General features: G+C 40.2%; 1 protein-coding gene across 2 annotated transcripts; it reads left to right on the plus strand.

Moving 5' to 3' along the window:
• The first annotated feature begins 21 nt into the window (after positions 1-21).
• On the plus strand, positions 22-27,256 carry ANKMY2 (ankyrin repeat and MYND domain containing 2). 2 transcript variants are annotated; one of them, XM_058180506.1, is made up of 10 exons: positions 22-234; positions 6,961-7,025; positions 8,656-8,794; positions 9,575-9,673; positions 10,241-10,401; positions 12,867-13,078; positions 13,502-13,637; positions 22,416-22,544; positions 23,406-23,526; positions 25,012-25,534. In XM_058180506.1, exons 1-10 carry the CDS (start codon positions 168-170, stop codon positions 25,323-25,325), a joined length of 1,443 nt encoding a protein of 480 aa, XP_058036489.1. In that variant the 5' UTR covers positions 22-167; the 3' UTR covers positions 25,326-25,534. The 2 variants fall into 2 exon arrangements, with proteins under 2 accessions (XP_058036489.1, XP_058036490.1); XM_058180507.1 differs by lacking the exon at positions 25,012-25,534 and adding an exon at positions 25,555-27,256 and having other exon boundaries at positions 24-234.

Below are 27,256 nucleotides of genomic sequence, written 5' to 3' on the forward strand. Positions count from 1 at the left end.
GCCATGAGGCTGGAGCGCGCGCCGAAAGGCTCTAGTAAAGCGCGCAGAGGAAGCATCGGAATTACCCCAGCTGATCGGCCGCGGTTTCCAGTGTCGATACACTCCATTTTATGACTGTTGGCAGGGTGGATAAAGAAAAAAAAGAAAGAATACACATAAAATAGGCGATGGCGCTTCCAAAGAGAGGTGACTTGAACGAGGAGGAGACAGCATTGCTTGAAGTCATCAGCAGCGGTGAGTGGTTTACAATGCTGTGCTATCTCAGTTTGCATTTGCTGGGTTGCTTCCTTGTTCAGGCCCAGACGGCAAAGGTTTTTGTTTCTTGCAATTGGAATAGCTGGAGGCAGCTATTTTTGGTGGCTGCGGAAAATCGATATGTAAACCTCACGGTTAGACCGGGTGGCTCTTAAAGGTGGTTGCTTTCCGATCGTGAGCGTAGGATTTCGCAAGGTGCAGTTTGTTCAAATACGAGATAAGGAGAATAATATAGCAGATCAATGGAGAGGTTCTAGTTCAGATCTGCCTGTGTACTGTGCATTGTGCAGTGCTTGGTCGCTACTCAGGTGCCATTAAATCTAGGCCTGGCCATGTATGACCTTTAGTGATCTTCCTTGTGTTATAGGACATTTACTTATAACAGGAGAGTCCATTCTTATTTTAATTTTCTTAAACTTTACGGATTAGGCTAGCCAGTGCTTGCTTTCAGGGAATATTTTGCTGTAATTTATGGAAAGAAAGCTAAACTTCTGCTGTGGTCAAAGGAAAGAAACAGCAGTCTGATTAATCCAGAGATCTAAATGAAAGTGTAACATATACTTTAAATTATTAATTTGAGTTAGTATTGGGCTAAGAACAAAAAATAAAAAACAAAATGTTCAAAGCCAGTTCCTCTTAACCATTACAGAACTGCCCAATATTAAAGGGAAAAAAATCTAAGATTTTTCATCCTACAAAGTGCCATCAGAGCCACCTAAATTTGAGGGTAATAAGGCAGGAGTTGTAAAAAAGAAGGTACACCTTCTGGATCCCCTTTGATATCATAGTTTCATAAAAGGGATCTGGAACATGTCTGCTTTGTCACACATTGTGGGATGGGCAGAAATAATTGGTGATAGGCCATCCTATAAGTAACCCAAATCCAGGTGATAATTAGCCATTGGAATTAACACTCAAAATCCTCTAAAGAGCCAGCTCAGTTCCCAAAGGAATGATGTTACATGAGCATACCATGGTGCACCATAACTATATATTATGGCGCAGTTGTATATTCATCATCAAAGAATCATCATCAAAGAGAGTCCATGTGCAGTGCAGTGCAATAGTTCAAACAGAAAGTGAACCAGGAATGAATGACTGTGAGCAAAGTTTCCCAATCCAGGTATAAACATGGTGAGCACACAAGATAGATTTATGCAAAGATACTCCTAGCCACAGCTGGCACATGCAAGAGAGTCCAGGAGAACTTCCAAGATGCAAGCAAGATCTATGTCAGGAAGTGCCAATTCATCATGAACTATTGATGGAAATTCCTTGACATGGAGGGTTGTCCTAAAACTAAAGCCATTCAGTCATTCTAGGATTAAGTCAAAACCTATTCTTCTCCATCCAGCTTCAGAAACTGAGAAAGAAACTTAACAGTATAGAAAACAGTTTAGTTTATCAAGGTTAGAATTGTATGTTGTATATCTGAGTAACAGGAATGCATAGATAAGTAAGACAGATAAGCCGCATACTGACAAATGACCTTTATTTTTTTATTTTATTTGTCAACAAATACAAGAAAACAAGTAATAGACACAGACATGGACACGTGAAAAAATTTTTGCACAAAAAAAGATATAAATTGGCAAAACATAGCCATAAACACATAGAATGATTACATATAATTGGGAACAGTAGGACATGGATAAGCACGCTGGTGCGCTTATGCACGCCCCCTTAGGGACCTCTTAAGAAACATGAGAGGTCCACAGTAAACAGTTTGTGGTAAAAGGTATGGGGATTAGAGAGACTAACAACAGCATCAGGTAAATTGTTCCAGACATTTACTACTCTATTGCAAAAGTCATATTTCCTACAATTAAAATTAGAACAAATTATATTAAGTTTAAATCTATTGATGGCCCTTGTATTATTATGGTTGAAATTAAAGTATTCATTTACAGGTAGAACATTTTGGTAAATAAACTTATGAACTAAGCATAGATTGAAACATAGACGATGTAGTTCGAGGCTTTCTAGATCTAAGATTTCAAGCCTGGGGTTATACGGAATTTTGAACTCTCCTAGTAAAATATCTCTGGACCTTCTCTCATGTAATGATGTCTGAAATACAGTGAAGGTTCCAGGCAGGTGAACAGTAATAAAGTATAGGTCTGGCAAAGGTTTTATATGCCCTAGTTTGGAGTACAGTGTTACCAGTGAGAAAACTTTGTAAAGTAAGATTTACAACTTTTAAAGCCTTTTTTGCAATGATGTTACAGTGAGCTCTGAGACTTAGATCTTTAGAAATGAATACTCCTAGGTCCTTGACAGAGTGTGGGTCAACTTTTAGATCATTACCTTGCCTAACAGATGCATGTAGATATTATATATAAGCAGGGGGAAAGTTGAGACATGAAGAATTCTGGGAACTACGGCTAGATGTAAATTTCTCTGCCATGCCAACTGCAAGCAGCCTCTCAGGAAGAGAAGTATGTTGTTAGTTTCATCTGCTAAAGAGTTTCATCTGATGGGTCACAGGAGTTGGACCTTTTCTTTCATGGCACCCACCCTTTGGAACATTATTCCCCCTGAGATGAGTTTCGTCCTGACTCTACTGACAGTTTGGAAATTTCTGGGAACACTCAGGACAATTACATGTCCTGTGCAGGATGTTAGTGTGTTCTCCCATAGTTTTTATTTTGTATTTATTTATAACAATATTTATTTGTATGTTTTTAACTGTTTAATTTGTTTATTTATTTTACCTTAAGGTTAATATTAAGGGACAGTTTATTGAACATTGAACACTGCCCAGGCATCTTTCTGAGATGGGCAAATATATTAATCTGATAAATAAAGAGAACTACAAGAAGATCACATTCTGAAGTCTCAATCCTCTATGTTGGTTGAAAAAAATATTATGATTGATTTCATTGAATGCCATTGATAGAACTCTATTCCAGTTTTGCCAAAAATGATCAAGTAAGATCAGTTGGTATTATATGCTTGTCTGAAACCCAAATGAAAAAGTTCCAGGTAGTCTGTTTCTTCCAGAGCCCTCTGAGTCTACCATTTGATCACCTTCTCAACAGACTTCCCTAAAAAAAGAAAAATTTAGAAATAGAACAAAAATTGTAACACACCATCCGATCCAACATATTTCTTAAGATGAGGATGAACCAATTCCTCTTTTAAAGACAGTGGGATTATCATTGCCCAGCCCCAATCATGTTGGTCTCTCAGAAAGCTTTGATCTACTAGGACAAATATAGGTATAATATACAAAAAGCCACATTCACAGCTTCCAGGACTCTCCAATGCTTGAAGACCAAAAGATTCAAACAATTTTCCAAAAAATTAAACCAGATATGCCTCAGTTAACTCCATAGATTTTCGAGGGGATCCAAGCACTTGTATCCAGAAGATACCTTAAATAATCCTTACATATATTCCACTGGCCATTTTTATCTAGGAGAGAGTCGGATACCTTGAATAGGGCTGCTGGCTTCCTATTTACAGGTATAATAAGAACAGAAAAATAGTTACGTTTTGCCACTCCTTTGAGCAAAACTAAATTGCCTTTAACCATGCTTAGTTGAATTAGTTCCTTTTGGCTTCCAAGTATTTCTTCTGCTATTCCAAGTATCTCTTCTGCTATTCTGGCATTCCTCTATTCCAAGTATGGGTAAAACCTTAGTCAAACCAGATAATAGATTTCAGGAACATCCCAAATTCCCTCTGAAATTCATCAAAATCCATCATGTGCCTAGAACAGACCAGTTAAATTGATCACTCCTTTCTGTAATGGGAATAATTGCAAATAACTCTAAGGTTGTTAAAAAGTGATCTGACCATGATAAATGATTGCTAATATCTCCTACTTCCAGATGTTGCTGCCACTATCCTGAGACAAAAATCCAGATATGTTGTAACACAGACTTCTGCAGTAGCTTGGCCTTTAGTATTTTGATCAGGGCCATGAATTATTGAACTGTCTGCAACTCTTCACCCAGGGAAAGCAGATTCAAGCCCCCCAGTAGCATAAATCTGAGAAGTCCATTAGCAGTTTGGCCAAAACATCAAGCAGTTCAAATGGTGAAACTACTATGCAACGGAGTCAGGCTGATACAAAAGTAGCAATCCCATTTTAAACCTAAAGGCCACTTTTACTACCCAGCTCCCAACACCTATCCAGGTTTCAGTGATACATGCCAAGCTATCATTCTTACTTCTTATTCAGTTCTTGATGAAACAAGCTTTATCCCAAGCTGATCTACAATATGTCACAGAAGTGAGTACACCCCGTCACATTTTGTAAATATTTAAGCATATCTGTTCAACACTGAATAAATGTAAAGTAGTGGCTACAATGTAAAGTAGTGAGTATACAGCTTGTATAAGTGTAAATGTGCTGTCCCCTCAAAATAACACAACACATTGCCATTACTGTCTAAACTGCTGGCAACAAAGTGAGTACACTCCTATGTGATAATGTCCATATGTGGCTCTTTCATCGTTCTCACTTGTAATTAACAGAGGGAATGGTGGTGACTGATTGTGTTCCTTATATAAATTTTATATTCTAATATATTCTATTTTTATAATTACTATATGACAGCCAGTTCATGCTACCTTCAGTTCATTCACATGATGAGATTCAGACAAAGTGCTTGCTAACTGCATGCTCAAAATTACATTAAGCTGAACAAATGGCTGCTGTGTAGAACATGGTATATCTACTTCAGTCTTTCTAATCAGGGTTCCTCCAAATACGTTGGGCTGTATTTTTCTTAATGCTGCTAAGGTTTAGATTCATATTTTGAGTTTTCTAAATTCATTGTTAATCTTCAAGATTAAAAAGATTAAAAGGTTAGATTAATGCTTCAAGAATGACTGTACTGGGGCAATAGTCTTATGATAATTTTGCTCTCAAATGGAAACATCCCATTTGAAATATTGAAATCTGCAGGGGCCTGCCTTCCAAAATGGTTCAGAAACTTCAGCTATAACATACCCTGACATTAGGAAGCATGATTATATTGTGCCATCTTCACACTGAAAAATACAAACTGAGGCTCTTCTTTTAATGGTCTTTCCAGATATGGCAATAGAGTTGCTATAATAGAGGGTATTTTTAAGTGATGATGAAAAATAGAATATCTTTCCAGAAAAAGAAAATGCTTCCTGCCAAAATTATGGTATTTTTAGCTCCAAATGTGGACCTAATTTTGGGAACTCATGTTAAATGTTTGACTTCATGTCTTTGCTTTCAACGATTTCAGTTATCAACTACAGGAAGTCCTTGACTTACAAACCACAATTGAGCCCAAAATTTCTGTTGCTAGGTGAGACAGTTGTTAAGTGAATTTTGCCGCATTTTACAAACTTTCTTGCTACATTTGTTAAGTGATTCACTACAATTGTTAAGTGAGTAACATGGTTGTGAAGTGAACCTGGCTTACCCATTGCCTTTGCTTGTCAGAAAGTCACAAAAGGTGATCACATAACCCTGGGACACTGCAACTGTCATAAATACGAGTCAGTTGCCAAGCATCTGAATTTTGATCACATGACCATGGGTATGCTGCAAAGTTGTAAGTGAGCATCAAAAATACTCATAAATCATTTTTTTCAGTGCCATTGTAACTTCAGACAATCACTAAATGAACTATTGTAAGTTGAGGTCTACCTGTATTCAACTATTCTGTTTTTCTTGGTATATCTCCGCTAATAACAGTAATACATAAAAATGAGGTGGCATTAATTCGACTATTATTTTTATTTGTATAATATATAGCATTAAGAAATATTAGTGAAATAAAAAAATATCTTTCGTCCCTCAAAATCAATGTTATTATCTTGATTTTTTTTCATTGGACTGTGAAATGGCTTGATATACATTTTTAAATACTATGATTTTTTAGATTATATGCTTATATTTTTCTGTCTATAGGAACAGAATGGGAAATTAAAATTCTTATTTAGAATTAAGATCCCCTTCACTAGGAGATTCTTCTTAGTAAACATTGTTAGATTCTTTTGCATCAATTATTTTCAGACAAACTGGTTCTTATAATCAAATGCCACTTTATACCTTTGTGCACAGAGAAACCTAACACTTAATAAGTTGTTTGCATACCAAATGGTCAAATAATTATGTATAGATTGGCAGACTGACCAAAAATAGTCAGCTTGCTTTATTTTTCAGGGGCATCAGCACCTGCCATATCTCTAATTGAATACTGAAATTAAACAATCTGAAACACAACAAACCAGTTCTCACTAATAAGAACTAAAGTTAGGCAAAGGCCAAATTCCCCAAAAGTTGGTCCTTGGCATAATTCTTCCAACAGTAAGATGATGCAAGTGGTGGCCAATTGAGTTTTATCATTGTGGTCTCAGTCTATGTTAAAAATTGGATGAAAGATCTAAGACCAAAAATCTTGAAAAAAATTTGTAGCCAAAATAATTTTGTACTTTATTATGTCTTAATAATGTATTTGGATAATAACATACAGTAACTTTAATTTATAGTCTTGAAGATTTTTATTAAACTGTAAAAGTGTAATGATTAGAATATTGAAATAGAACTGGAAAAGATTTAAGGCTCAGTCATGAATTGTGAATGTAAATACTTCATAACATTTATGAGGACTTGGAAAAATACATATATTAAATTATTTGGAAGAGAATGCAGGATGCAGATATATTACACATTTTTTTATAATTCCTGTTCATACATTTTTTTCCCATTAGGAAACACCGAAGAAGCGTCAAGACTCCTTGGCAGCAAGACCGTCCGTGTGAATTGTTTAGATGAGGTAACATTTGGCAGAATTACATTTTTGATCTGAAACTGATAGGTTTCCTTAAGCCAAATAAAACCTAACAAGAATTTTTGCTACAAATCTAAGATCCGGGAAATAGCAATATCTGAATTGCAGTTAATCTTGAGTAAGAATGAATATTTTAAGATGAGTAGTAGCATTAAGCAGTTCAAATAATAATAAAGTAGTTAAGTGAGGTGGAAATGTGTAAAGTGATACAGATATTTTGTGGGAAATAAATCATATTATCTTTCAAATGTAATTCTCTACATGTTTATTAAAAGCATCTGTATTTGTAGCCATAAAAAGATTACAACATAATTTCCAAATGCATTCATTCTTTTAAAGATATTCTTTCTTTTGTTAATGTTAATCATCTTCTGAAATCATTTTTAAAGCTTCTACCTTTCCAAGCTATAAAGTCCAAATGCCTCTTCAACCTGGCTGTAACTCCAAATATGTATACTCAAATAAAGCTAAATATAGTTAAATATATTTATTTTCAATTCATATTTTCAGATTACTTGAAAATGAAATTATCATGTTCTTCCATATTTAATGTTTCTGTGCTCATTGGGGCCCATAGAATTTGATTTAATTCATCCAAAGGCTATGTTCTATTAAAGGCAAGTCATTCTAGTAGACCACACCTGCCTTCTGATTCAAATTTGGATCTGATTTTAGGTACACATTTTCTTATCACTATTTACTGAAGTTTGAGGAAAGTATTACCATCCCATAGTTAAACAGTCTTTCCTGGGATGATCGGTTGACTTTGTCAGAACTCTTAAGCCTATGTTTTATTTATTTATTTGTACTAGTGCTTCCAATTAAAAATCTCAGAGATTTGCAATAAAATTCAAAATAATGAGATAATATGCTAAATCAAGTGGACATAAAACAGACACTAAGTGTTACATAAAATATCCACAACATAATGAACAGAAAATTTCTAAAAGGGAATAAAAATAGCAGTCATGAATTTACAAATAGAAGAAAAAATCTTTTCTTTAACAACTTGGTTCTATTAAGGCAATGGAGTTAAAATATTTTTGCTACGCTATATAACAAGATAAATATTATATTGTTATACCACTCACCTGCATTTTTACTGGGTCTTAGGCAGTGGTGAAATCTGAACCAGTTTACTACCTGTTTGCTCGCTGCACATGAAGCCTAAGAGGTTGTAGAAAAAGTGCTTTTAAAAGTTAAAAAAAAGCCTCTGATGATCAGGCAACTCAGCTGTGATCGTCAGAGCCTTTTTTTGCCTTTTAAAAGCATTTTTACAACCTATTCAGCCAAGTAAGTAGTAAAAGAAAAAAAAATGCTTTTAAAACTAAAAAAAGAGGCTCTGATGATCATGTGGTTCAGCTAGGCATAGGCGAGGGTGGGGGATTTTTGCTACCAGTTCTTCGAACGACCTGCCACCATCGCTACCAGATTAGCCGATCCGGTCCGAATCGGGAGCATTTCACTCCTGGTCTTACGGCTTTGCCACATTTTTAGCTTTAGGATTCTAACAATTAATACTTTTTTGCTAGTCCACCTAACACAAGTCGTGCTATGGTACTATCGTATTAACTAGAAAACAAATGGAACTTGCATTTATACCTTTTCTCATTAGCATGGAATGACCCCTCTAATGCATGCAGCATATAAAGGTAAAACTGATATATGCAGACTACTGATGCAACATGGAGCTGATGTAAACTGCAACAATCATGAATATGGGTATACTGCCTTAATGTTTGCTGGACTGTCAGGTAAATAGCGTTTTCCTTTTTTTATTAAATATACCTTCTTATTTATGTAAAGAAAAAAAAACTTGTTGCTTTCTGAGGGACTACAGAGGAGTCCTCAGAAAAGATTTTGTTAAGAAGATTTTGTTCTCTACAAATGTATAAAAATGGTTGTCTTCAATTCGATCTGATAACAAAAGAATCTCTTAATGAGGCATATATTTTAAAAGTTATATTTTCTTTTTATTTAAGTTGTACTGATAGAAAAGACTAGATGGTAACAGAATTTGAGGAAATCAACGGGATGGGGCAATTTAATTAGGTATAATATTTTGTAGCTTGATTTAATATAAATAATTGAATGATGGATCTTAATCATGTCCACAGAACTGACTGCTTTATCACCCATATATTAGGATGCTATTTGGTGCCGTGTTTTTTTTTTTTTCCTAACTGGAAAACATGCAGAATCAAGTCTTTGGCATCAGTTGATCAGAATAATGGTGGATGGGAGGGTGAATAGCAGCCAATTAAAGTTCTAGAAAGCAACAGTTGAAGATAATTTGTTGATACTTGTTTCACCTTTGAAAAGAAAAATGTTCTATGCCTACAGATGCTTCCAACTGAAAGTACAGTAAGGAAAAGAATTTGAACCTGTGTAATTGATTCTATTAGAAAACCAAGTGTTTGATTTCTTCCTTGTTAGTAGAAGGGTTAGTTTTAATATCTATCAGAGGGAAACCTATTTTATCTATAGTTTGTGAAAACATCTTTAAAAAGTCTAAATAAAGTTTCTTCATTTAGGCAATAAAGAAATAACCCGGATGGTGTTAGAGGCTGGAGCAGAGATTGATGTTGTCAATTCTGTGGGGAGAACTGCAGCTCAGATGGCTGCTTTTGTGGGTAAAGACAAAGGATGTCCTATCTATTTTTCATTTATTTATTAGATTTATAATCTACTTTTCTGCTTGTCCAAATATTTAAGGTATCTTCTGCATTTTCTGTTAAAGAATGAAGCTTGATTTGCATATCTTAAACTAAATTGTGAAAAAGTGTAAAATATTTTGGTAGGAAAAGCATTCTTCATTTTAGCTAACATGCCCATATATCATTTTGTTTCTGAATATGTGGTACTTTGATATAAAATTGTGAGATATTTCTAGAAGTATTAAATCTTTGTATGATTATACTTTTTAGATTGGATTGATACAGCACAATGCTAAAGAAACACTGTCCTGAAAAATGGGAAGGAGTTTAAAATTATATGTCAAAAATGAATCTATTTTAGATTCTGAATTTTCTGTACAGAAGGCTTGATTTGAATATATCAATTATTAGTTACATTATTTTCAATGTCTTCCTCAGTATTTTTTAGCAAACTATGCTTTATCACCAAATCATCAGTTTTAATTGTAAATTAATATCATATAGTCTTTCACTTCATAAAGGGAAATCATTTTCTCTCTTTAGGTCAGCATGATTGTGTAACAGTTATCAACAACTTCTTTCCACGTGAAAAGCTAAACTACTACACAAAACCACAAGGACTGGATAAAGAACCCAAGCTTCCAATTAAGCTAGCTGGACCTCTACATAAGATCATTACAACTACTAATTTGCATCCTGTTAAGGTACAATATGCTCTTATTTGGATGTGTTTTTTTAACATGTTGCCAGCTAATTGAACCTGCAAAAATGAAATAAATCCTATGACTTACCTAATTGGTATCTTAAGGTTGATTTCATAATAAGCATTTTTATTACTGTATAGTCCAGTCCTTTTTACAGTGCCTTTCGTGTCTAATTTTCACATGATACTATACTTGAAACTCACGTTTTCTCTGCTATAGTGTCCCAGATTTTTGTATAGACCAGCATTTCTCAATTTGACAACTTTATGATGTATGGAGTTTTGTGTTGGAGTTTTCAGTGTTACAATTTAGTGGTACAATTCTCAAACTTATCTAATAGCCATACTGGGTTAGAATTTTTACAGTTATAGTCAAACACATATGGAAGTTACTAGATTAGGTAGATTAATGTTCTTCTACTAAACAAAATCACATTAAAAGAAAGTAAATGTCAGTGTAAAGTTTATTTTAATCATGAAACTGTTCTTTTGAAATTCTTTATTTTCATCAAGAGATGTCTATTTATCTTTTTTAGAACATTGCTTTCAGGTACCAGATGAAAGATTCTTTTAATATGATTGTTTATTATATTTCTACTTTGTTTCAATCAGGATGAATTACATGATATACTTTAAATTAAGATCCAGCATAAGTTTTCAACCAGTTACAACAATGATTAGGACATCAGCCCTAACATGCAACACTAAGGATATAGTGTTTCTATAAAGAGTAAATAACAAGAAATGTGTAAACAGAAAATAACAAGAAATGGAAAGCAGTTTGTCTATTGACACAGTGACAGGCCCACAGAAGCAACAGAGTTTTTAAAAGATTCCAGAAAATCAACATGGACAAGGCCAGTGTGATCTCCAAAATACAAAGGAGCCCTGGTGGCACAGTGGCTAAACTGCAGTATTCCCAGAGCCTGGAATTTGATCTTGACAGGACTCAAGGTTGACTCAGTTCTCCACCCTTCCGAGGTCGGTAAAATGAGGACCCAGATTGTTGGGGGAAATATGCTGACATTATAAACTGCTCAGAGAGTGCTATAAAGCACTATGAAACAGTATATAAGTGCTATTGTTACTGGAATTGCCAGAGAAACAATGCCATCTAGCCTTAGATCTCAAATTTTTGAGAAGTGTAAAATTGCATAAAGCTTCTCTCTAACAATTTTAACTGATCAGATTGATACTTGTTAGAAAAGACAATCTGAAAGGTGTCCAACCCTAAAGGCTTTATAGGTCAACACTAGCATCTTAAATTCTACTTGGAAACTTACTAGTAACCATTGCAGCCTGCAAAGTTGATGTTGTATTTTCCAGAATAAGTGCCAGTAAGCACCTGGGATGTAGTTTTCAAGTAAACTGGAAACTAGCATGTATAGTCCGAAAGAGTAGTTTTTGGTAATTCAGGTTTTATGTACATATCAATACATATACACAGAGAGAGAATATACATGCAGTTCTGTTAAACTGCACTTGTGAATGCTTGCTATAACACTTTATGATAACCCTATACTTATCATTAAGTGTTGTATCATTAAGTGTTAAATTGTACCCTATGATTATCATTTGTGTTGTAAATGTTGTACCTTGATGAAGGTATTTTTTCTTTTATGTACACTGGGAGCATATGCACCAAGACAAATTCCTTGTTTGTCCAATCACACTTGGCCAGTAAAATTCTATTCTATTCTATTCTATTCTATTCTATTCTATTCTATTCTATTCTATTCTATTCTATTCTATTCTATGAACCCTTAATTCAGAAAAGAATTAATTTTATTTCCTTTTTTTAGTCAATATATTCAGCAGCCTATCTTACATTCATGAATGTAAGATAAAACAATATCACACGCAAATAAAAACAATTAAAAAATGGTAGATAACAGTCACTTGGAAAATACAGTAATTTCTGAACAGCACAGCCATTTTATGGGGTCCACATCACCCTGATCCCCAGGCCATCAAGATTGGTATCAGCCTGACATTGGAGGAATGCTCTTTCACAAACATCAGCAAAAAAAGCTCTCCTACAGGGTATTATCAGGTGGCACTTTGTAATGGACAGATTGCAACAAATCTCTTCTGCCAGATCTGATGATGTGGATACATGGCACTAGGGGGAAGGGAGGAGGGTGTTATTCAAATAAGCTAACCCCATGCCAAATAGAACTTTAAAGGGTATCGCCAGTAATTTCAATTGGGCCTAGAAGCAAATTGGTAACCAGTGCAACTCACAGAGCAAAAAGATAACATACATGTGTAAATTCACACACAATTGTATCATGCTATTGCATTTTACACCAACATTAGTTCCAAATAATCTTCAAGGGTAGCCCCATATCAAATGCATTGTCCCAAGAACGGCATGCAAAGCTTGAACAAGAGCCATGACTGCTCTTGTGCACTGGCTCTGTCTCAGGAAGTAGAACTTACTGGATATATAAATATTTTCTATAGGTTGTGTTGCTGGTGAAAGAAAATCCTCTTTTGGCAGAAGTTGAAGCAATGCAGAAATGTTACAAAATATTGGATCTGATCTGTGAGAAGTGCATGAAGCAGAGAGAAATGAATGAAGTCCTTGCAATTAAAATGCACTACATTAGCTGCATTTTCAAAAAATGTATCATTTTCCTTGAACGAGAAGACAAATTGGATGGATTAATCAAAAGGTATGTCATTTTTTTCAGTAAATGGTTCTTTTCAATACAATATATTATCTATCGACAAGTACAGATTCTTGTACTTTTAATATTAAACTCTAGAAACTGGAGCTTCTCATTAAGTCATTGGTATAGATGCATGATTTGAGACATAAGGTAACCATGTCTTATGTTTCAGTTTTGTATGTTAGCTACAGCTGAAGGAAAAGTTACATGGTTAAACATAGTATATTCTTTAGAAATTAAAATCCAATGCTATCATCTTTGAAGTAAAAGAATATACTGCCCTCACAAAATTCCTACATTAAATATTTTCATTGCAGCTTTTCTTTTATGTTGTGATTTATGCTACACATGTAATATTTGCATGAGTAGGAAGGAAAAAACATGGACAAAGTATGTAACTTCAACTGTATTCACTTTTAATTGCAGCCTGTTAAAAGGCAGAGAGAGAGATGGATTTCCAGTTTATCAAGAGAAGATCATCAGGGAATCTATTCGAAAATTTCCTTACTGTGAAACTACCTTGCTGCAGCAGCTTGTGAGAAACATTTCTCCTGTTGAAATTGTGAGTGTATCATGATGAACAGTATGTCTGTTCTGTACAGACCGAACATTTAGAATCTATAAGAACTTTTTTTAGTGTGCATTATTTACATATGTTCACTGTAACCAAATTCTAATTAATGTGAGGAAGTGGGGGGATAGCTTTCTGCAAGTTTGGTTCTTTGGGTGGTTATCTCAAAGTGTTATGTACATGCTTCCTCATATTTTTTAGCTCTTGCTAATCTTTTAAGTTTCTAAGACTTGCATAGCAGTCATGAAAACTTAAGGTACCAGGTATTATGGATTCTTCTAGTGCCACCTATCTAAGCATTTAGAAGCAAAACAACTAGCACTTAGCACAAGCATGAATCAATCTGGCACTGGCTGCAGGGGGATAAAAGCCATCTAAGCAGATGCTTCAGTGCATCTGTTAAAAGTTATCTAACCTAGCTGGATAACTGACCTGAACACAATCAGGCAACAAAGATACAGAAGCAGCAACAAACTTGGAAGCACAAGCTTATTCTGCTTTGTCCTTGTCTTCTCTTTCCAATTAACCCAGGGAGAAAATATAGACTCATGCTTTACGAATTCTTACAGATCTGATAGAAAGCAGTGACAAGCAGCAGTCTACAAAAGAATGGCAGCGGCATCCTACAGAAAGAACAACAGGCTTAGCACAATATTGTTCTGTTTCCCTTCCCCCAATACTCCCAGCAAAGAGTCCGTCAGAGGCCTTCCTTTTTTTTCCCCTTTTATTTACATAGATACATGTCCTGGCCACGTCTACCCACGGGCCTGCCAAGTTTCTGGAGATAACGAGGAAATTATAGATAAGGCCAGAATTACTCACGAATATATTCTTTCCTCCATTGAAATAGTTAGCTCGCGCCAATTCATTGCTTTGTCCAAGACAAAAACCAGGAAGTCCGCCTCCTATTTATAGTCTCTGCAGATGTCACTGCATGACAATTATGACTTGGCTTTGTCCCAACTCTTCCGCTGCTGCGCACGCGATCAAATATTGGAAACGACCCTTCAGCCAGCGGGAGTCTCGTGACCTTGCATCGCTCCAAAACTGTTCTTGGGCGTTGCCAAATCAGAAGAAGGCTCCATGGAATCAGGCTGTGCCGGCCTCCCCATCCCTTTGAGTGGGTGCCAGGGAGGGAAAGGGCTCAAGAGAAGCAGGGCTGGCCAGGTCTTCTCCCTCACCTTCTGAATCATCCGAGCCCAGGAGTCCGGGTCCAGGAACCTGGGTCACAACACTATCCTCACCGCAGGGCCCTTCCCCCGGGGCTGACGATCGGGATGCGGTCAGGCTGGGTTCTGCTCATGGAAGGCCTGCACCAGGTCAGGGGCATGAACGTCGGAGGCATCTACCCAGGAGAAATCAGTCCCGTATCCCTTCCACACGATCAAATATTGGAAACGACCCTTCAGCCAGCGGGAGTCTCGTACGCTGTGGACTTCATATTCCTCCGATCCGTCCTCGGCGACAGTGACGGGTGCTGTTGGGCACCGAAGGGGACTCGGTGTGGCCTCAGGAACCAGAAGGGACCGGTGAAAAACGGGGTGGATCCGCATGGATCGTGGCAGGGTCAGTCGGTAGGCTACCGGGTTGATGACTGCCTCGACAGGGAACGGGCCGATGAATCGGTGGTCCAACTTCTTTACCGGGCGGTCGGACGGGAGGTGTTTGGTGGAGAGCCACACCCGGTCTCCAACTGCCAGCGGGGGCGTTGCCCGTCGGGAGCGGTCGGCGGACCGTTTGTAATCCTCCTTTGCCCGATTCAGCTGCTGGCGTACCAACTGTTGGACCGCATGCAATTCCGTCAGGAAGGGCTGCGGTTCGGGAACAGGAGAGTCCGGTGGTGCCAGAGGAAGAGCGCGGATGGTACCCACATTGGCAAAGAACGGGTCATCTGAGTAGAGGTGTGCTGAGAGTTGTTAAAAGCAAACTCCGCCAGGGACAGGTAGTCGGCCCAGTTGTCCTGTTGCTGGTTGATGAAGCAACGGAGATACTGTTCCAGTATACCGATGACCTTCTCTGTACCCCCGTCGGTCTCCGGATGGTGCGATGACGACAGACACACCTGCACCTCCAACGCGCCATCAGGCTCTTCCAGAAGCGGGCTGTGAACTGAACTCCAGCGGTCCGAAACCACCCTGTCCGGTAGACCATGGAGGCGGAAGATGTGCTGCAGAAAGAGGCGGGCGTTTTGGCGGCTGTGGGCAGTCCGCGGCATGGGATGAAGTGTGCCATCTTGGTGAGCATGTCCACCCCCACCAGCACCGTGGTGAACCCAGAGGACGGCGGCAGGTCTGTCAGGAAATCCATAGAGATCGCCCCCCAGGGTCTGTCGGGTGTCGGCAAGGGCTGGAGGAGCCGGGAGGGGCCCCGTGGCGGTCTTGGCTTGCCGGCACGGTACGCAGGATGTCACGTAGGCATGTATATCATGCCGCACTGGGCCACCAAAAGGTCCGTGTCACCAGGTGGAGGTCTTGAAGAACCCAAAATGTCCTGCTGCAGGGTTGTCGTGGCACTGGGTCATGACGAGGGCTCGGAGTGGTCCTGTGGGCACATATAATCGCCCCGAAACTTGAGTAAGTCCTCCTCCAAGGTCCAAGGAGGCGTGGGGCCCACCTCCGCTCTCCTTTGCTGCGACCAGGCGTCCTGGCGCTGCGCCTCGCACCTGGGCCCGCAAGTCCACTGGCTCCCGTGCTGCGGCCAAGGCTTCTGCCGGCAGCACTGTCCGTGGAGGAAGGGGTCCTTGGCGCAGAGGTACTCTGGCTTGCGGGACAGGGCATCCGCCCTCGGTTGTGACCGCTGGGAATGTAGGTCACGCGGAAGTTGAACCGGGCAAAAACAACGACCACGGATCTGCCGCTGGTTCAACTTCCGAGCTGTGGTGAGGTGCTCGAGATTCCGATGGTCCGTTCGGACCTCCACCTGATGTCGGGCCCTCCAGATGGTGTCGCCAAGCCTCGAATGCAGCCTTGATAGCCAGCAACTCTTTTCCCAGATAGTGTAGTTGCGCTCGGAAGGTTGAGTTTCCGGGAGTAGTAAGCGCAGGGAAAAGTGTGCCACCATTCGCCGGAGCCTGTAGCAGCACCGCTCCCAGAGCCACATTGGACGCGTCCGTTTCCACCACAAAAGGCCGGAGCGGGTCGGGATGCCTCAGGACGGGTTCCGTGACGAAGGCTTTCTTGAGGGCTGTGAATGCTTCTTGCTGCGGGGACCCCACCGAATGCAACCTTCTTCCTGAGGAGCTGGGTAAGTGGAGCTGTCAGTGTGGCGAAGCCGGGATGAAGGTCCGGTAGTAGTTGGCGAAGCCCAGTAGGCGCTGAACATCCTTCACCCGACGAGGGCTTCCCAGCTACACAAAGCTTCTACTTTACATGGGTCCATGGCTATGCCCTCGGGCGAGATGATATGCCGAGGAATTCTATGGAAGTCCGGAAGAAGACGCATTTCTCCAGCCGCATTGAGTTGTTGCTCCATAGCGTTGCAGAACCAGACTGGCGTGTCGAAGGTGGCTTTCCTGGACCGAGTAAATCAGGATGTCGTCAGGTAGATAACCACGAACCGATCCAACATGTCTCGGAACACGTCGTTCATGAAGTGCTGAAAACGGCGGGAGCATTGGTCAACCCAAATGGCATGACAGTGTATTCGTAGTGTCCGTATCGGGTGCGAATGCCGTCTTCCATTCGTCTCCTTCTCGTATCCGCACCAGGTTGTAGGCCCCGGAGATCGAGCTTGGTGAAGATCGTGGCCTCCGCAACCTTTCCAGTAGCTCCGGGATGGCGGCGGGGGTAGCGATTCCGCACCGTAATGGCGTTTAGCCGGCGGTAATCACAGCATAGGCGCAAGTCCCTGTCTTCTTCTTCACAAAGAGGACCGGGGCCGAGAGAGGGACTTTGAAGGCGGATGAACCCTCGGGCCAGGTTTTTGTCCAGGAAGTCCCTGAGGCGGCCAACTCGGGCTCCGACATGGAATACAGGCGTCCCACAGGCAGTGGTGCGTTGGGCAGAAGGTCCACGGGGCAATCGTAGGGCCGATGCGGGGGTAGTCGGTCCGCCTCCTTCTCGCTGAAATCGTCGGCGAAGTCCGTCAGCTCAGGAGGCAAGGTGATGGCAGCGGTGGGGACGTTCCGGCCGGCACAGGTGTGGCGGATGTGATCGACGCACTGCAGACTCGAGAAAGAGATGGCGTTCCGCGACCAGGCCACCTGAGGATCGTGGGTCCGCCAGGCCATCCCAAGGACCAAGGAAAATGAAGGTCCGCCGTGACATAAAACTGGATCGCCTCCTCATGGTCCCCAATAGCCAGGCGCAAAGGCTGGGTGGCAAATTTAATGGGGCGGACACCAGTTCTCGCCCATCAATTGTCTCTACCGCATCGGAGGGTCCACGGAACCACGGGACCGCAAACTGGGTCACAAAGGCCTGGTCCATAAAGTTTGTTGTGGCCCTGAGTCCACCAGCGCATGCGCCTGGAGCCCGTCCGACTGGTTCCCCAACCATATCCGTGTGTCCAGAATCAGATGCCGAGGGGCCCAGAGTCTACTTCCATAGCGTCCAGTGGGGGCTTATGCGTGCCCGACCTAGGGTTTCCCGAGGTCGGGCCTGCTCCGCTTCCGATTGGTCACGCTGTGATTCGGGGACGGCGTCGTGCCCCACTTCGCTTTCTGGGGCAAGAAGCGGCGAAGTGGCGGGCTCCCACAGTACAGGCACAATCCCCTTGGCGCCCGGTTCCGCCTCCTGGGCTGTCAGGCGAGGTCTGCCCACCCCCAACTCCATGGGCTCTTCCGCAGCGGTTACAAAACGTGGGGCGACCCTGGGTGCTGGTGGTGCAGGAAGTGGGGGTGCAGATGTCGACGGAGGGTCCCGGGGGGTGCGACGGGACGGTCGCCGTTGCAGACGGGCATCGAGGCGGAGACAAAGGGGCACCAAGTTGTCGAGGTCGTGGCGCCTCCACGCGGGCCAGCTCGTCTTGCAATTCCTCTGAGAGTCCCTCCTGGAACGCGTCCACCAGCGCTGCATCATTCCAGTCAGAGTCCTGGCACAAAAGACGAAATTCGGCGATGTACTCCTGCAGGGGGCGTTTCCCTTGACGGAGTTCCTTAAGGCGCCTGGTTGCCGTCAGCATTCGAACGGGGTCCTCATACATGGTGCGAGGTGCTGCCAAAACGCGGTTGGCCCGCCAGCGGGGGGCGGTCCTGGAGCAAGAGGGGCGTGGCCCATCGAGCAGCCGAGCCGGAAAGAAGGTTAATCACGAAGGCCACCTTAGCCCGGTCGTCTGGGAAATCCTCTGGCCTCATAGCCATGTAGAGCTGGCACTGTCCCAAGAAGGTCGGGAACATCTCAGGCTGCCCAGAAAACTTATCCGCACGGTTATCGGGCACTTGCGGCGAGGAGGAGGAGGTGGGAGGATGGGGGGCTGCAGGCACATTCCTGGCAGCAAGTTGGCCTGCCAAGTGAGCCACTTGCTGCTGGAGCTGTTGATTAGCCGCGTGTAGCTGCTCTAACTGCTGCTGTACCTGCTGCTGATCCATCTTTGGTGGAAGATGTTTTAGTCAGGTCTTGGACAAAATGTTCTGTTTCCTTCCCCAATACTCCCAGCAAAGAGTCCGTCAGAGGCCTTCCTTTTTTCCTTTTATTTACATAGATACATGTCCTGGCCACGTCTACCCACGGGCCTGCCAAGTTTCTGGAGATAACGAGGAAATTATAGATAAGGCCAGAATTACTCACGAATATATTCTTTCCTCCATTGAAATAGTTAGCTCGCGCCAATTCATTAGCTCGCGCCAACTCATTACTTTGTCCAAGACAAAAAACCAGGAAGTCCCGCCTCCTATTTATAGTCTCTGCAGATGTCACTGCATGACAATTATGACTTGGCTTTGTCCCAACTCTTCCGCTGCTGTGCACGGCGATTACGCTCACGTGACCTTGCATCGCTCCAAAACTGTTCTTGGGGCGTTGCCAAATCAGAAGGAGGCTCCATGGAATCAGGCTGTGCCGGCCCCTCCCCATCCCTTTGAGTGGGTGCCAGGGAGGGAAAGGGCTCAAGAGAAGCAGGGCTGGCCAGGTCTTCTCCCTCACTTTCTGAATCATCCGAGTCCAGGAGTCCGGGTCCAGGAACCTGGGTCACAACAAATATATTTTCTTTTATTTTCTTAATAACACCTAATAGAAAACAAGATATGCAGTGACTTGCCTGTTGGCAGCCCAATTGAGGAAGAAGCCAATTTCAAGTAATTAATCAAAGATATAGTTGCTCTAAAATGTTTACAAGGCAAACGCCTTTTGGAATTTTCTGATTGGTTCAGCAGTGATATAATCAAGGAATTAGCATGGGTACCAAACGCTCAATCATTCCAACATATTGTTTCCTGATTTAGACATCTGCAGGATAACACATAATGTTCCAAATCATGTCAATATGCACTGCCAGAAACATATAGCTGGATGCCTTTAGAACTGACTGCCTGATGAGTCTTCTGTGTACCTTTTCCTTAAGATAATTTCCAAATAACTTAGACGTTCTGACTAGCAGAGTTCATAGTTATTTTGGTGATACCTGATTGCCCTTGGTTTCCAGTTTGTCTAGATTAAGCAGTTTGGAATTGGCAAACACTGCACAGGAAAGAGTGTTAATTCATAGACAATTTATATGGTCTCAGCCAAACCTACTCTGACAGTAAAATGCAGGTTATTCATCAGTGGGTCTGCTTTCTTGAACAACCTTTTCTTAGAAAGCTTCCGTTAATAGATTTACGTATAACGGTAGTTGAAAGGGGTTTTGGCTTGATGTGCCAACAAGAATCAAAATTCATCAGACAAATTCTTCATCTTCCTGCCTTTTGTTTTGGCAAGGTAAAGGCCTGAGAATTAGTGCTGTAAAGCATTTGATTCAGTGGTACATGACAAGCTACTTCTAAAACTAAAACTAAAACTAAAATCTTATGGCATTTCCCGATTCCTGCATAAGTGGATAGCTGCGTTCCTATGAAACAGGCAGCAAGAAGTCAAAATAGGGAATACCTTATCTAATCCTGCATCTGTTAATAGCGGTGTTCCCCAAGGCAGCATTTTAGGACTCACGCTCTTTATACTTTACATAAATGACCTTTGCGATCATATTATAAGCAACTGCATTCTCTTTATGAATGATGTAAAACTATTCAACACCACTGACTATGCTGTTACTCTACAAAAAGATTTGACTATGTGTCACAATGGTCAAACAATTGACAACTCCAAATCTCAATCAACAAATGCTCTGTTTTACACATTAGCAAAAAAAATCAGTACACAAAATACAAGCTGGATGAATACGACTTAACAGATGACCCTCACTCTTTCAAAGACCTTGGAGTACTCATCTCAAATGATCTAAGTACCAAGCTCACTGTAACAGCATTGCTAAAAAAGCATTAAGAGTTTTTAACCTAATCTTGCGTAGCTTCTTCTCCGGTAATATTGAACTGCAAACTAGGCATACAAAACTTTTGCCAGACCAATTTTTGAATACAGCTCATCTGTATGGAACCCGCACTGCATATCAGACATTAATACAATCGAATGAATCCAGAGATATTTCGCAAGAAGAGTCGTCCACTCCTCTGCTCACAACAAAATACCTTATGCCACCAGACTCAAAATTTTGGGCTTAAACAACTTAGAACTTTGCCATCTTTGGCCTGACATAAGCATAGTACATAAAATTTGACCTAAGCATAGTACATAAAACATAAAACATAGTACATAGGACATACAATGTCCTACCAGCCAATGAATACTTCAGCTTCTACCAAAACAATACAAGAGCACACAACAGATACAAACTCATGGTAAATCGATTCAAACTAGACTGAAGAAAATATGACTTCAGTAACAAGAGTTGTCAATGCCTGGAATGTACTACCTGACTCTGTGGTTTCTTCCCAAAATCCCCAAAACTTTAATCTTAGATTGTCTACTGTAGACCTCACCTCATTCTTAATAGGTCTGTAAGAGGCATGCATAAGCGCACCAGCATGCCTACAGTCCCTGTCCTAATGTTTTCCTTTATTCGTATCCTTTTCATGTATTTATAATTATTTTTACACTAGTATCTATCATAAAATACATGCTTGACGAAAATAAAAATAAAATAAATAAATAAATTCTCTTCAGGATACCTAGTATTAAAGTAGATGCATGTCAGGTACTTTTAAAAAAAACAATTAGAGCATAGAGCAGTGGTTCTCAACCTTTATAGTGCTGCGACCCCTTTAATACAATTCCCCACGATGTGGCGACCCCAACCGTAAAATTATTTTCATTTTGAATTTATCGCGCCTGAAGCCGTATTGGCTAGCGATCTGAACTGCTTGCGATTGCCTTGAGGACGGAGGCATTAAAGTGGAGACTCCTCCCCTATTAACTTTATCGCGCCTGAAGCCAGATTAGGCTAGCGATTGGGAGTGATTGCAGCTGGCTTGAGAGGGAGACATCAGAGCAAAGATTTCTCTCTTTTTTAATTCATCGCGCCTGAAGCCGAATTCGGCTAATGATTTGAAGAGCCTGAAGCTGACTTGTGGAGTCAACCATTGGAGTGTGATTCTTCGACTCGCAAGTATACTTCCCATATTTCAGATGGTCTTGGGCGACCCCTGGCAAATCGTCATTCGACCCCCAATGGGGTCGCGACCCACAGGTTGAGAACCGCTGGCAAAGAGCCTTTTGGGCTTGGATTTAGAATTGTTGTTAAGAAAAACTGCTATTTCATCTCTCTTTGCCTTTTCAGGGTTCTGATCCCACAGCATTTTCTGTACTTACACAAGCTATTACTGGCCAAATAGGCTTTATAGATGCTGAATTTTGTACAACATGTGGGGAAAAAGGAGCAGACAAAAGATGTTCCACATGCAAAATGGTAAGAGTATGCAGATAAATTAATAAACAAATCTACCCTCCATCACTTATGGTATATAAATGACAACATTCCATTCCCCCTTAGGTTAAGCATCATGCATATCACAAATGCACAACAGGCATCACATGATAAAAAGAAATCACTCTGTATTTTGTGATCCTTAGAAACAATTCATGTTTATGCCATATCTATACAGTAATTCATATTGCTTTTCCTTCACACTTTCTACTTTTTTTCAATATTTTCACAACTGTATTACTTAGTCTTCTTCTTGACCCGTTCACTTCTCCTTCATGTTTATTTTCTAATTCAGTCATCATTCAATCTGTCTGCAATTTTAACACATTTCATAATGGTCACTCATCAATCAGGTCATTCTTGCCCTCTTTCATTTATCACACACATTTTATAATCTTCCCCATTGCATTCAACTTTTGTTTTTCTTGACATACCCAATTCCCACTTCCATGTATCAATGGGCAGAAGTCTATTCTCACAAACTATCATTTTTGCTTCTTTCAGATAAGGTTTTTTTTCTACATTATTTTCCTACCATCACTTGTATGTTCTTTCTTTTTATTTTCCAATTCTTTGTAATTATTTACCAAATAAAATTACTTAAAACTGAATGACAACCCATTTGTATACATTTATGGTACTGTATCTCAATCTTCAAAACTAATTTTAACTTTTTAAATGAAAACAAGAAAACAACTCAATATTAGAATTCCAAGTGTGTGAGCAAACAAATGGCAGATCTCAATCCTATTTTTGTGTTATTGCAAAGGCATGCTTCTGGTACTTAGGTAATTCAAACAATTTTAAAAATTAAAATGGTAATATACTTTTATTGATTTTCAGGTTATTTACTGTGATCAGACTTGCCAGAAAATGCACTGGTTTACACACAAGAAATCATGCAGCATGCTAAAGAAGATTTATGAGAAGCAGATGGTAGAAGCAGCCAAAGAAAAAAATAAAGGTTGAGATGCCTTGTTATTTCAAGAGGATTTAAGAATTTGTTCTTTATGGTGGGAAATATCTTCAAAACAAACTAATAACTAAAACAGATGATGATTGTGTTCCAAAATAACAGGACATGACAATCTTTGCACTACTATTATATTTTTATCTTTGTCAAAAATCATCCCTTTCCCCACCATATTCAAACAGATTATCCTGAGACAGCATTTTATATTGTGGTTATGTGATGACAGTTTTTTAATGTTTTTTTTTCCAGATAGACCTTTTGCAACCTTGAGCTAATAATCTTTCTCAATCTTCCAATCTTTTCTTGGCATTTAATTTTCACATGAAAATTTGATTTTTGGCAAGTGTAAATATTTGTTGGTACAAATAGCCAACAGTTTACAACCAATTTGTTTAGTGACCATGCAGTTTCAACAGCACTGGAAAAATAAACTTATAACCAAGATACAATCATTTATGATCTTCACAGTGTCCCTTGGTCAGATGATCACTGTTAGTATGGTTCAAAGCAGTTATAGCAGACCAAAAGATTCTTACAACCTGATTTTCCCCCCCATCCCATCTCCCCCATGTTCACATGATTACATTTTGGGTGTTTGGCAACCAACCTGCATTTTTGGCGATTTGCTGCATCCCTCGATCATATGACTGGGATTCATGTTTTTGCTAAAGGATTTACAAGAAGACAGTAAGCAGGCAAACAGTAGAGAATACACATCGGAAGCAATGCCCTAGCATTGCCATTTCAAAAGTGCAAGGCAAAGAGACTTGTGCCTCTTTACTCCCTTGTAATCAAGTTCTCTCCAATTTCTCCTCTCTTGTGGTGTGGGATACATCAGGCACAAGAAACATTACCAATAGAAATCTGTTGTCTTCTTTTCTCTCCCTCTCACAGAGCAGAAAACTCTCTAGGGAGATGATACAAAAGTAAGGCAATGCCTTCCAGCCAGGGATCTATCTCCTGGGCTGGCCGTCCAGGCTTCCTTGCAACTCAGTGCTCTGTTGGGGGATTGATGGCCATCTGACAGTATTCCCGTGCTCTGCCAAATCAGGCAGAGAGGCAGCTCCATGGCTGCTCACCAAGTCCTGACCTCTTCGCAGTCCCTTTCTTTTGATCAAACTTTTCTTCACAACAAAGCAGCAGCCATCACAAGACACCATCTTTTTGCAAAGGCCAGTTAATTTCCTCTCACAGATCCTGCCCCAATAAAACAGAAAAAGCAGGCAGGAGTCCCAGGTTGATGTGATCTAAGCCAGCAAATCAAGCTGCCCATGGACACCTTTTCTTTGCAAGCACTCCAGGGCAGAGACTCCAGCAGTGCACAACTCAGAATGTCAAATGGAGCCAAGAAGGCTCTCCTTTGAGTTGCTTCAGATTAAAGAATAGTTGGGAGTAGATATACAAGAGATGTCATGGATCTTTCCATGGCAGACACCCAATCAGACATGTGATAAAACAAACATCTTTGTTTTACAGAAACAGAGAACAAGGGAACTGTCTCAGCTCTCCACGTAGGCAACTCAAGCAGGAGGGACCTTGTTAACACCCTATCCTTTACCCCTTCTGGTACCCATATTGGATTAGTGATGCCCATCCCCATAGCAGGAAGACCTTCTTTTCCTCTTGTGGATCCTCTTCCCTCAAAATGCCTGGAAGTTGAGTCATGGCAACTGGACTTTTTTGTTTGTTTGAAATGTTTTGCTGCTAATCCAAGTAGCTTCTTTAGTCTGACCAAGTTAGTTAGCCTATTCATATTATGTAAAAATGAAACCACCCTGGGGTTCCCTTAATCAACTTGCTTAGACTGAACGAGCTAGATATGTTTTTGTGCAGACATGATACTTTTACTGTTAAAAATATTAACACATACGACATCACATTTATCCTTTTATTTTCAAATTAACAGAAATATTACAAGTAGCTTTCTGTATAGTTGAAATTCAGGCAGGAGGGTATCAGTTTTCTGTATTACTTACCAAAATGTACATGATTCTTGACACCTGGTTGTTTTCACTTTAGAAGCAGCACAAACTGCAGAATCTATTTTAACAAGTGAAGAACAGTCTCCTGAACCTGAAACTCATAAAGAAATGGAAATAAAAAGTACTGGAGACCAAAGTGAAGTGATCCCCAGCATAAAAATGACGGTGTCATCTCCAGCAGTTTGTAACTTTCTTGAAGAGGAAACTACTTCAGAAAACATTGTTAGTGAAAAGGTTCAAGAATCTGAAGAATAAACAGTACTTTTTAAAGAGTGTCATCTGGATCCCAGTCTATAGACTGGATTTTACAATATGCTAAGTGCTCAATGACATACTGTATTACAATTTTTATATCAAGTATAACTCACAGAATTGTAGATTGTAATAAAGAGCTTAAATAGCTGGTTAAAATCAAAATAATATAAACCCATCTGTTTTTGTTCCTGTGTACCTTAGATATGTTTTTTTAAAAAACAGTTTAAATAGATTCTTGTTGCAGTGCAAAAAAGCTTTATATTTAATTCAAGCCAGTTTAATCAAGTTACTACCATAATATCTGAAATATAAACACAGGCAGTCCTCGACTTATGACTGGTTGCTTAGTGACTATTTGAAGTTATGGTGGACCTTCTGCCAAAGTTATTTAAACTCCTGTTTCAAAATTACACCTTCTGCAGGACCTCCAAGGCCATTTGTTCTTATGACCAACCACAGGGATACTACAGCAACACCTCTGCCTATCTCCCCCACATCTGGGTTCCACATGCCTTGGGCCCCCTTCCCACCCACAAGGCTCCACAACCTCCTCCTCACCTTTAAAAGGTATCTGATTAGGAAAGGAGGATAGGTAACGCTGTTCCTGGACCTCATGGCCAGTTATGGGTATAATCCCATAACTGGCAACAATTTGGGAGAAGTAATCTATTGACTTGGGGCCATTCAGAAAATGGCACCCACTTTCAGGATTGTACCACACAGCTCAGAAATGAGGACCCCTGTCATTTCCTAATCCTAGCTCCAGAGTTTGAAAAGTAAATGAGGAGACTGTAGGTTCTGTTGCGGTGGAAACAAATCCAAGGCCTTCAAGGATTTTGTCTTTCTTGGATTCCACCCCCCCCCCTATTTTAACTGTTTCTAGATCTCTACCAATAATGGACAGTCTCTATTATGGTTATCAGTCGAGGATTACCTGTACATTAAAATTCCTAGTTTTCATTTAGTATGCTACTTGCCAGTTTCTGTTAAACAGTATTGCTAATCTATATTGATTTAATTAATTTTCATTATAAATGTTCAGTTATAGAGCTTTTTTCAAAACAAATTAAGCATAGTGTTTGCTGAAAAATTGACAAATAACATCTTGACTATATTTTAAGTATTAGTGATGCTTTAATAATATAATCAAATTAATCTTTGAACAATATGTTATCATGCGTAATCTGGAATAGATAGGCATGTAACTCCTTGAAGCTAGATTTTCTGAGGGGAGAGTGGGAGGACAGATAAGAGTAAAAGAGCTGAATTCCACAAATTTTCTTGAATTATACCTGACTTTCATTATATCCCAAATTGTATTTTTAGGAAAAGTAGAAGTACAGACAGTAGTGTTAAAAGTATTCAGAAATGTCAATGTATTGTCAATTTCTCTCTTTGCAAGTGGAATGGAAGTACAAATTATGCAAGACAGCTTTTTATTTAGAAAGGAACAAATTTAAATATACTTCTAGCTATCCAAAGTT

This window comes from Ahaetulla prasina, chromosome 4 (genome assembly GCF_028640845.1).
Source record: "Ahaetulla prasina isolate Xishuangbanna chromosome 4, ASM2864084v1, whole genome shotgun sequence".
NCBI classification, from domain to species: Eukaryota; Metazoa; Chordata; class Lepidosauria; order Squamata; family Colubridae; genus Ahaetulla; species Ahaetulla prasina.

What these genes read in the sequence shown, in the direction of transcription:
- ANKMY2 (XM_058180506.1), top strand. Translation starts at nt 168, where the DNA reads ATGGCGCTTCCAAAGAGAGGTGACTTGAACGAGGAGGAGACAGCATTG. An exon ending in GTGTGAATTGTTTAGATGAG is followed by an intron (nt 7,026 to 8,655) that starts GTAACATTTGGC and finishes TTTTCTCATTAG; the next exon opens with CATGGAATGACCCCTCTAAT. An exon ending in ACATTTCTCCTGTTGAAATT is followed by an intron (nt 13,638 to 22,415) that starts GTGAGTGTATCA and finishes TTGCCTTTTCAG; the next exon opens with GGTTCTGATCCCACAGCATT.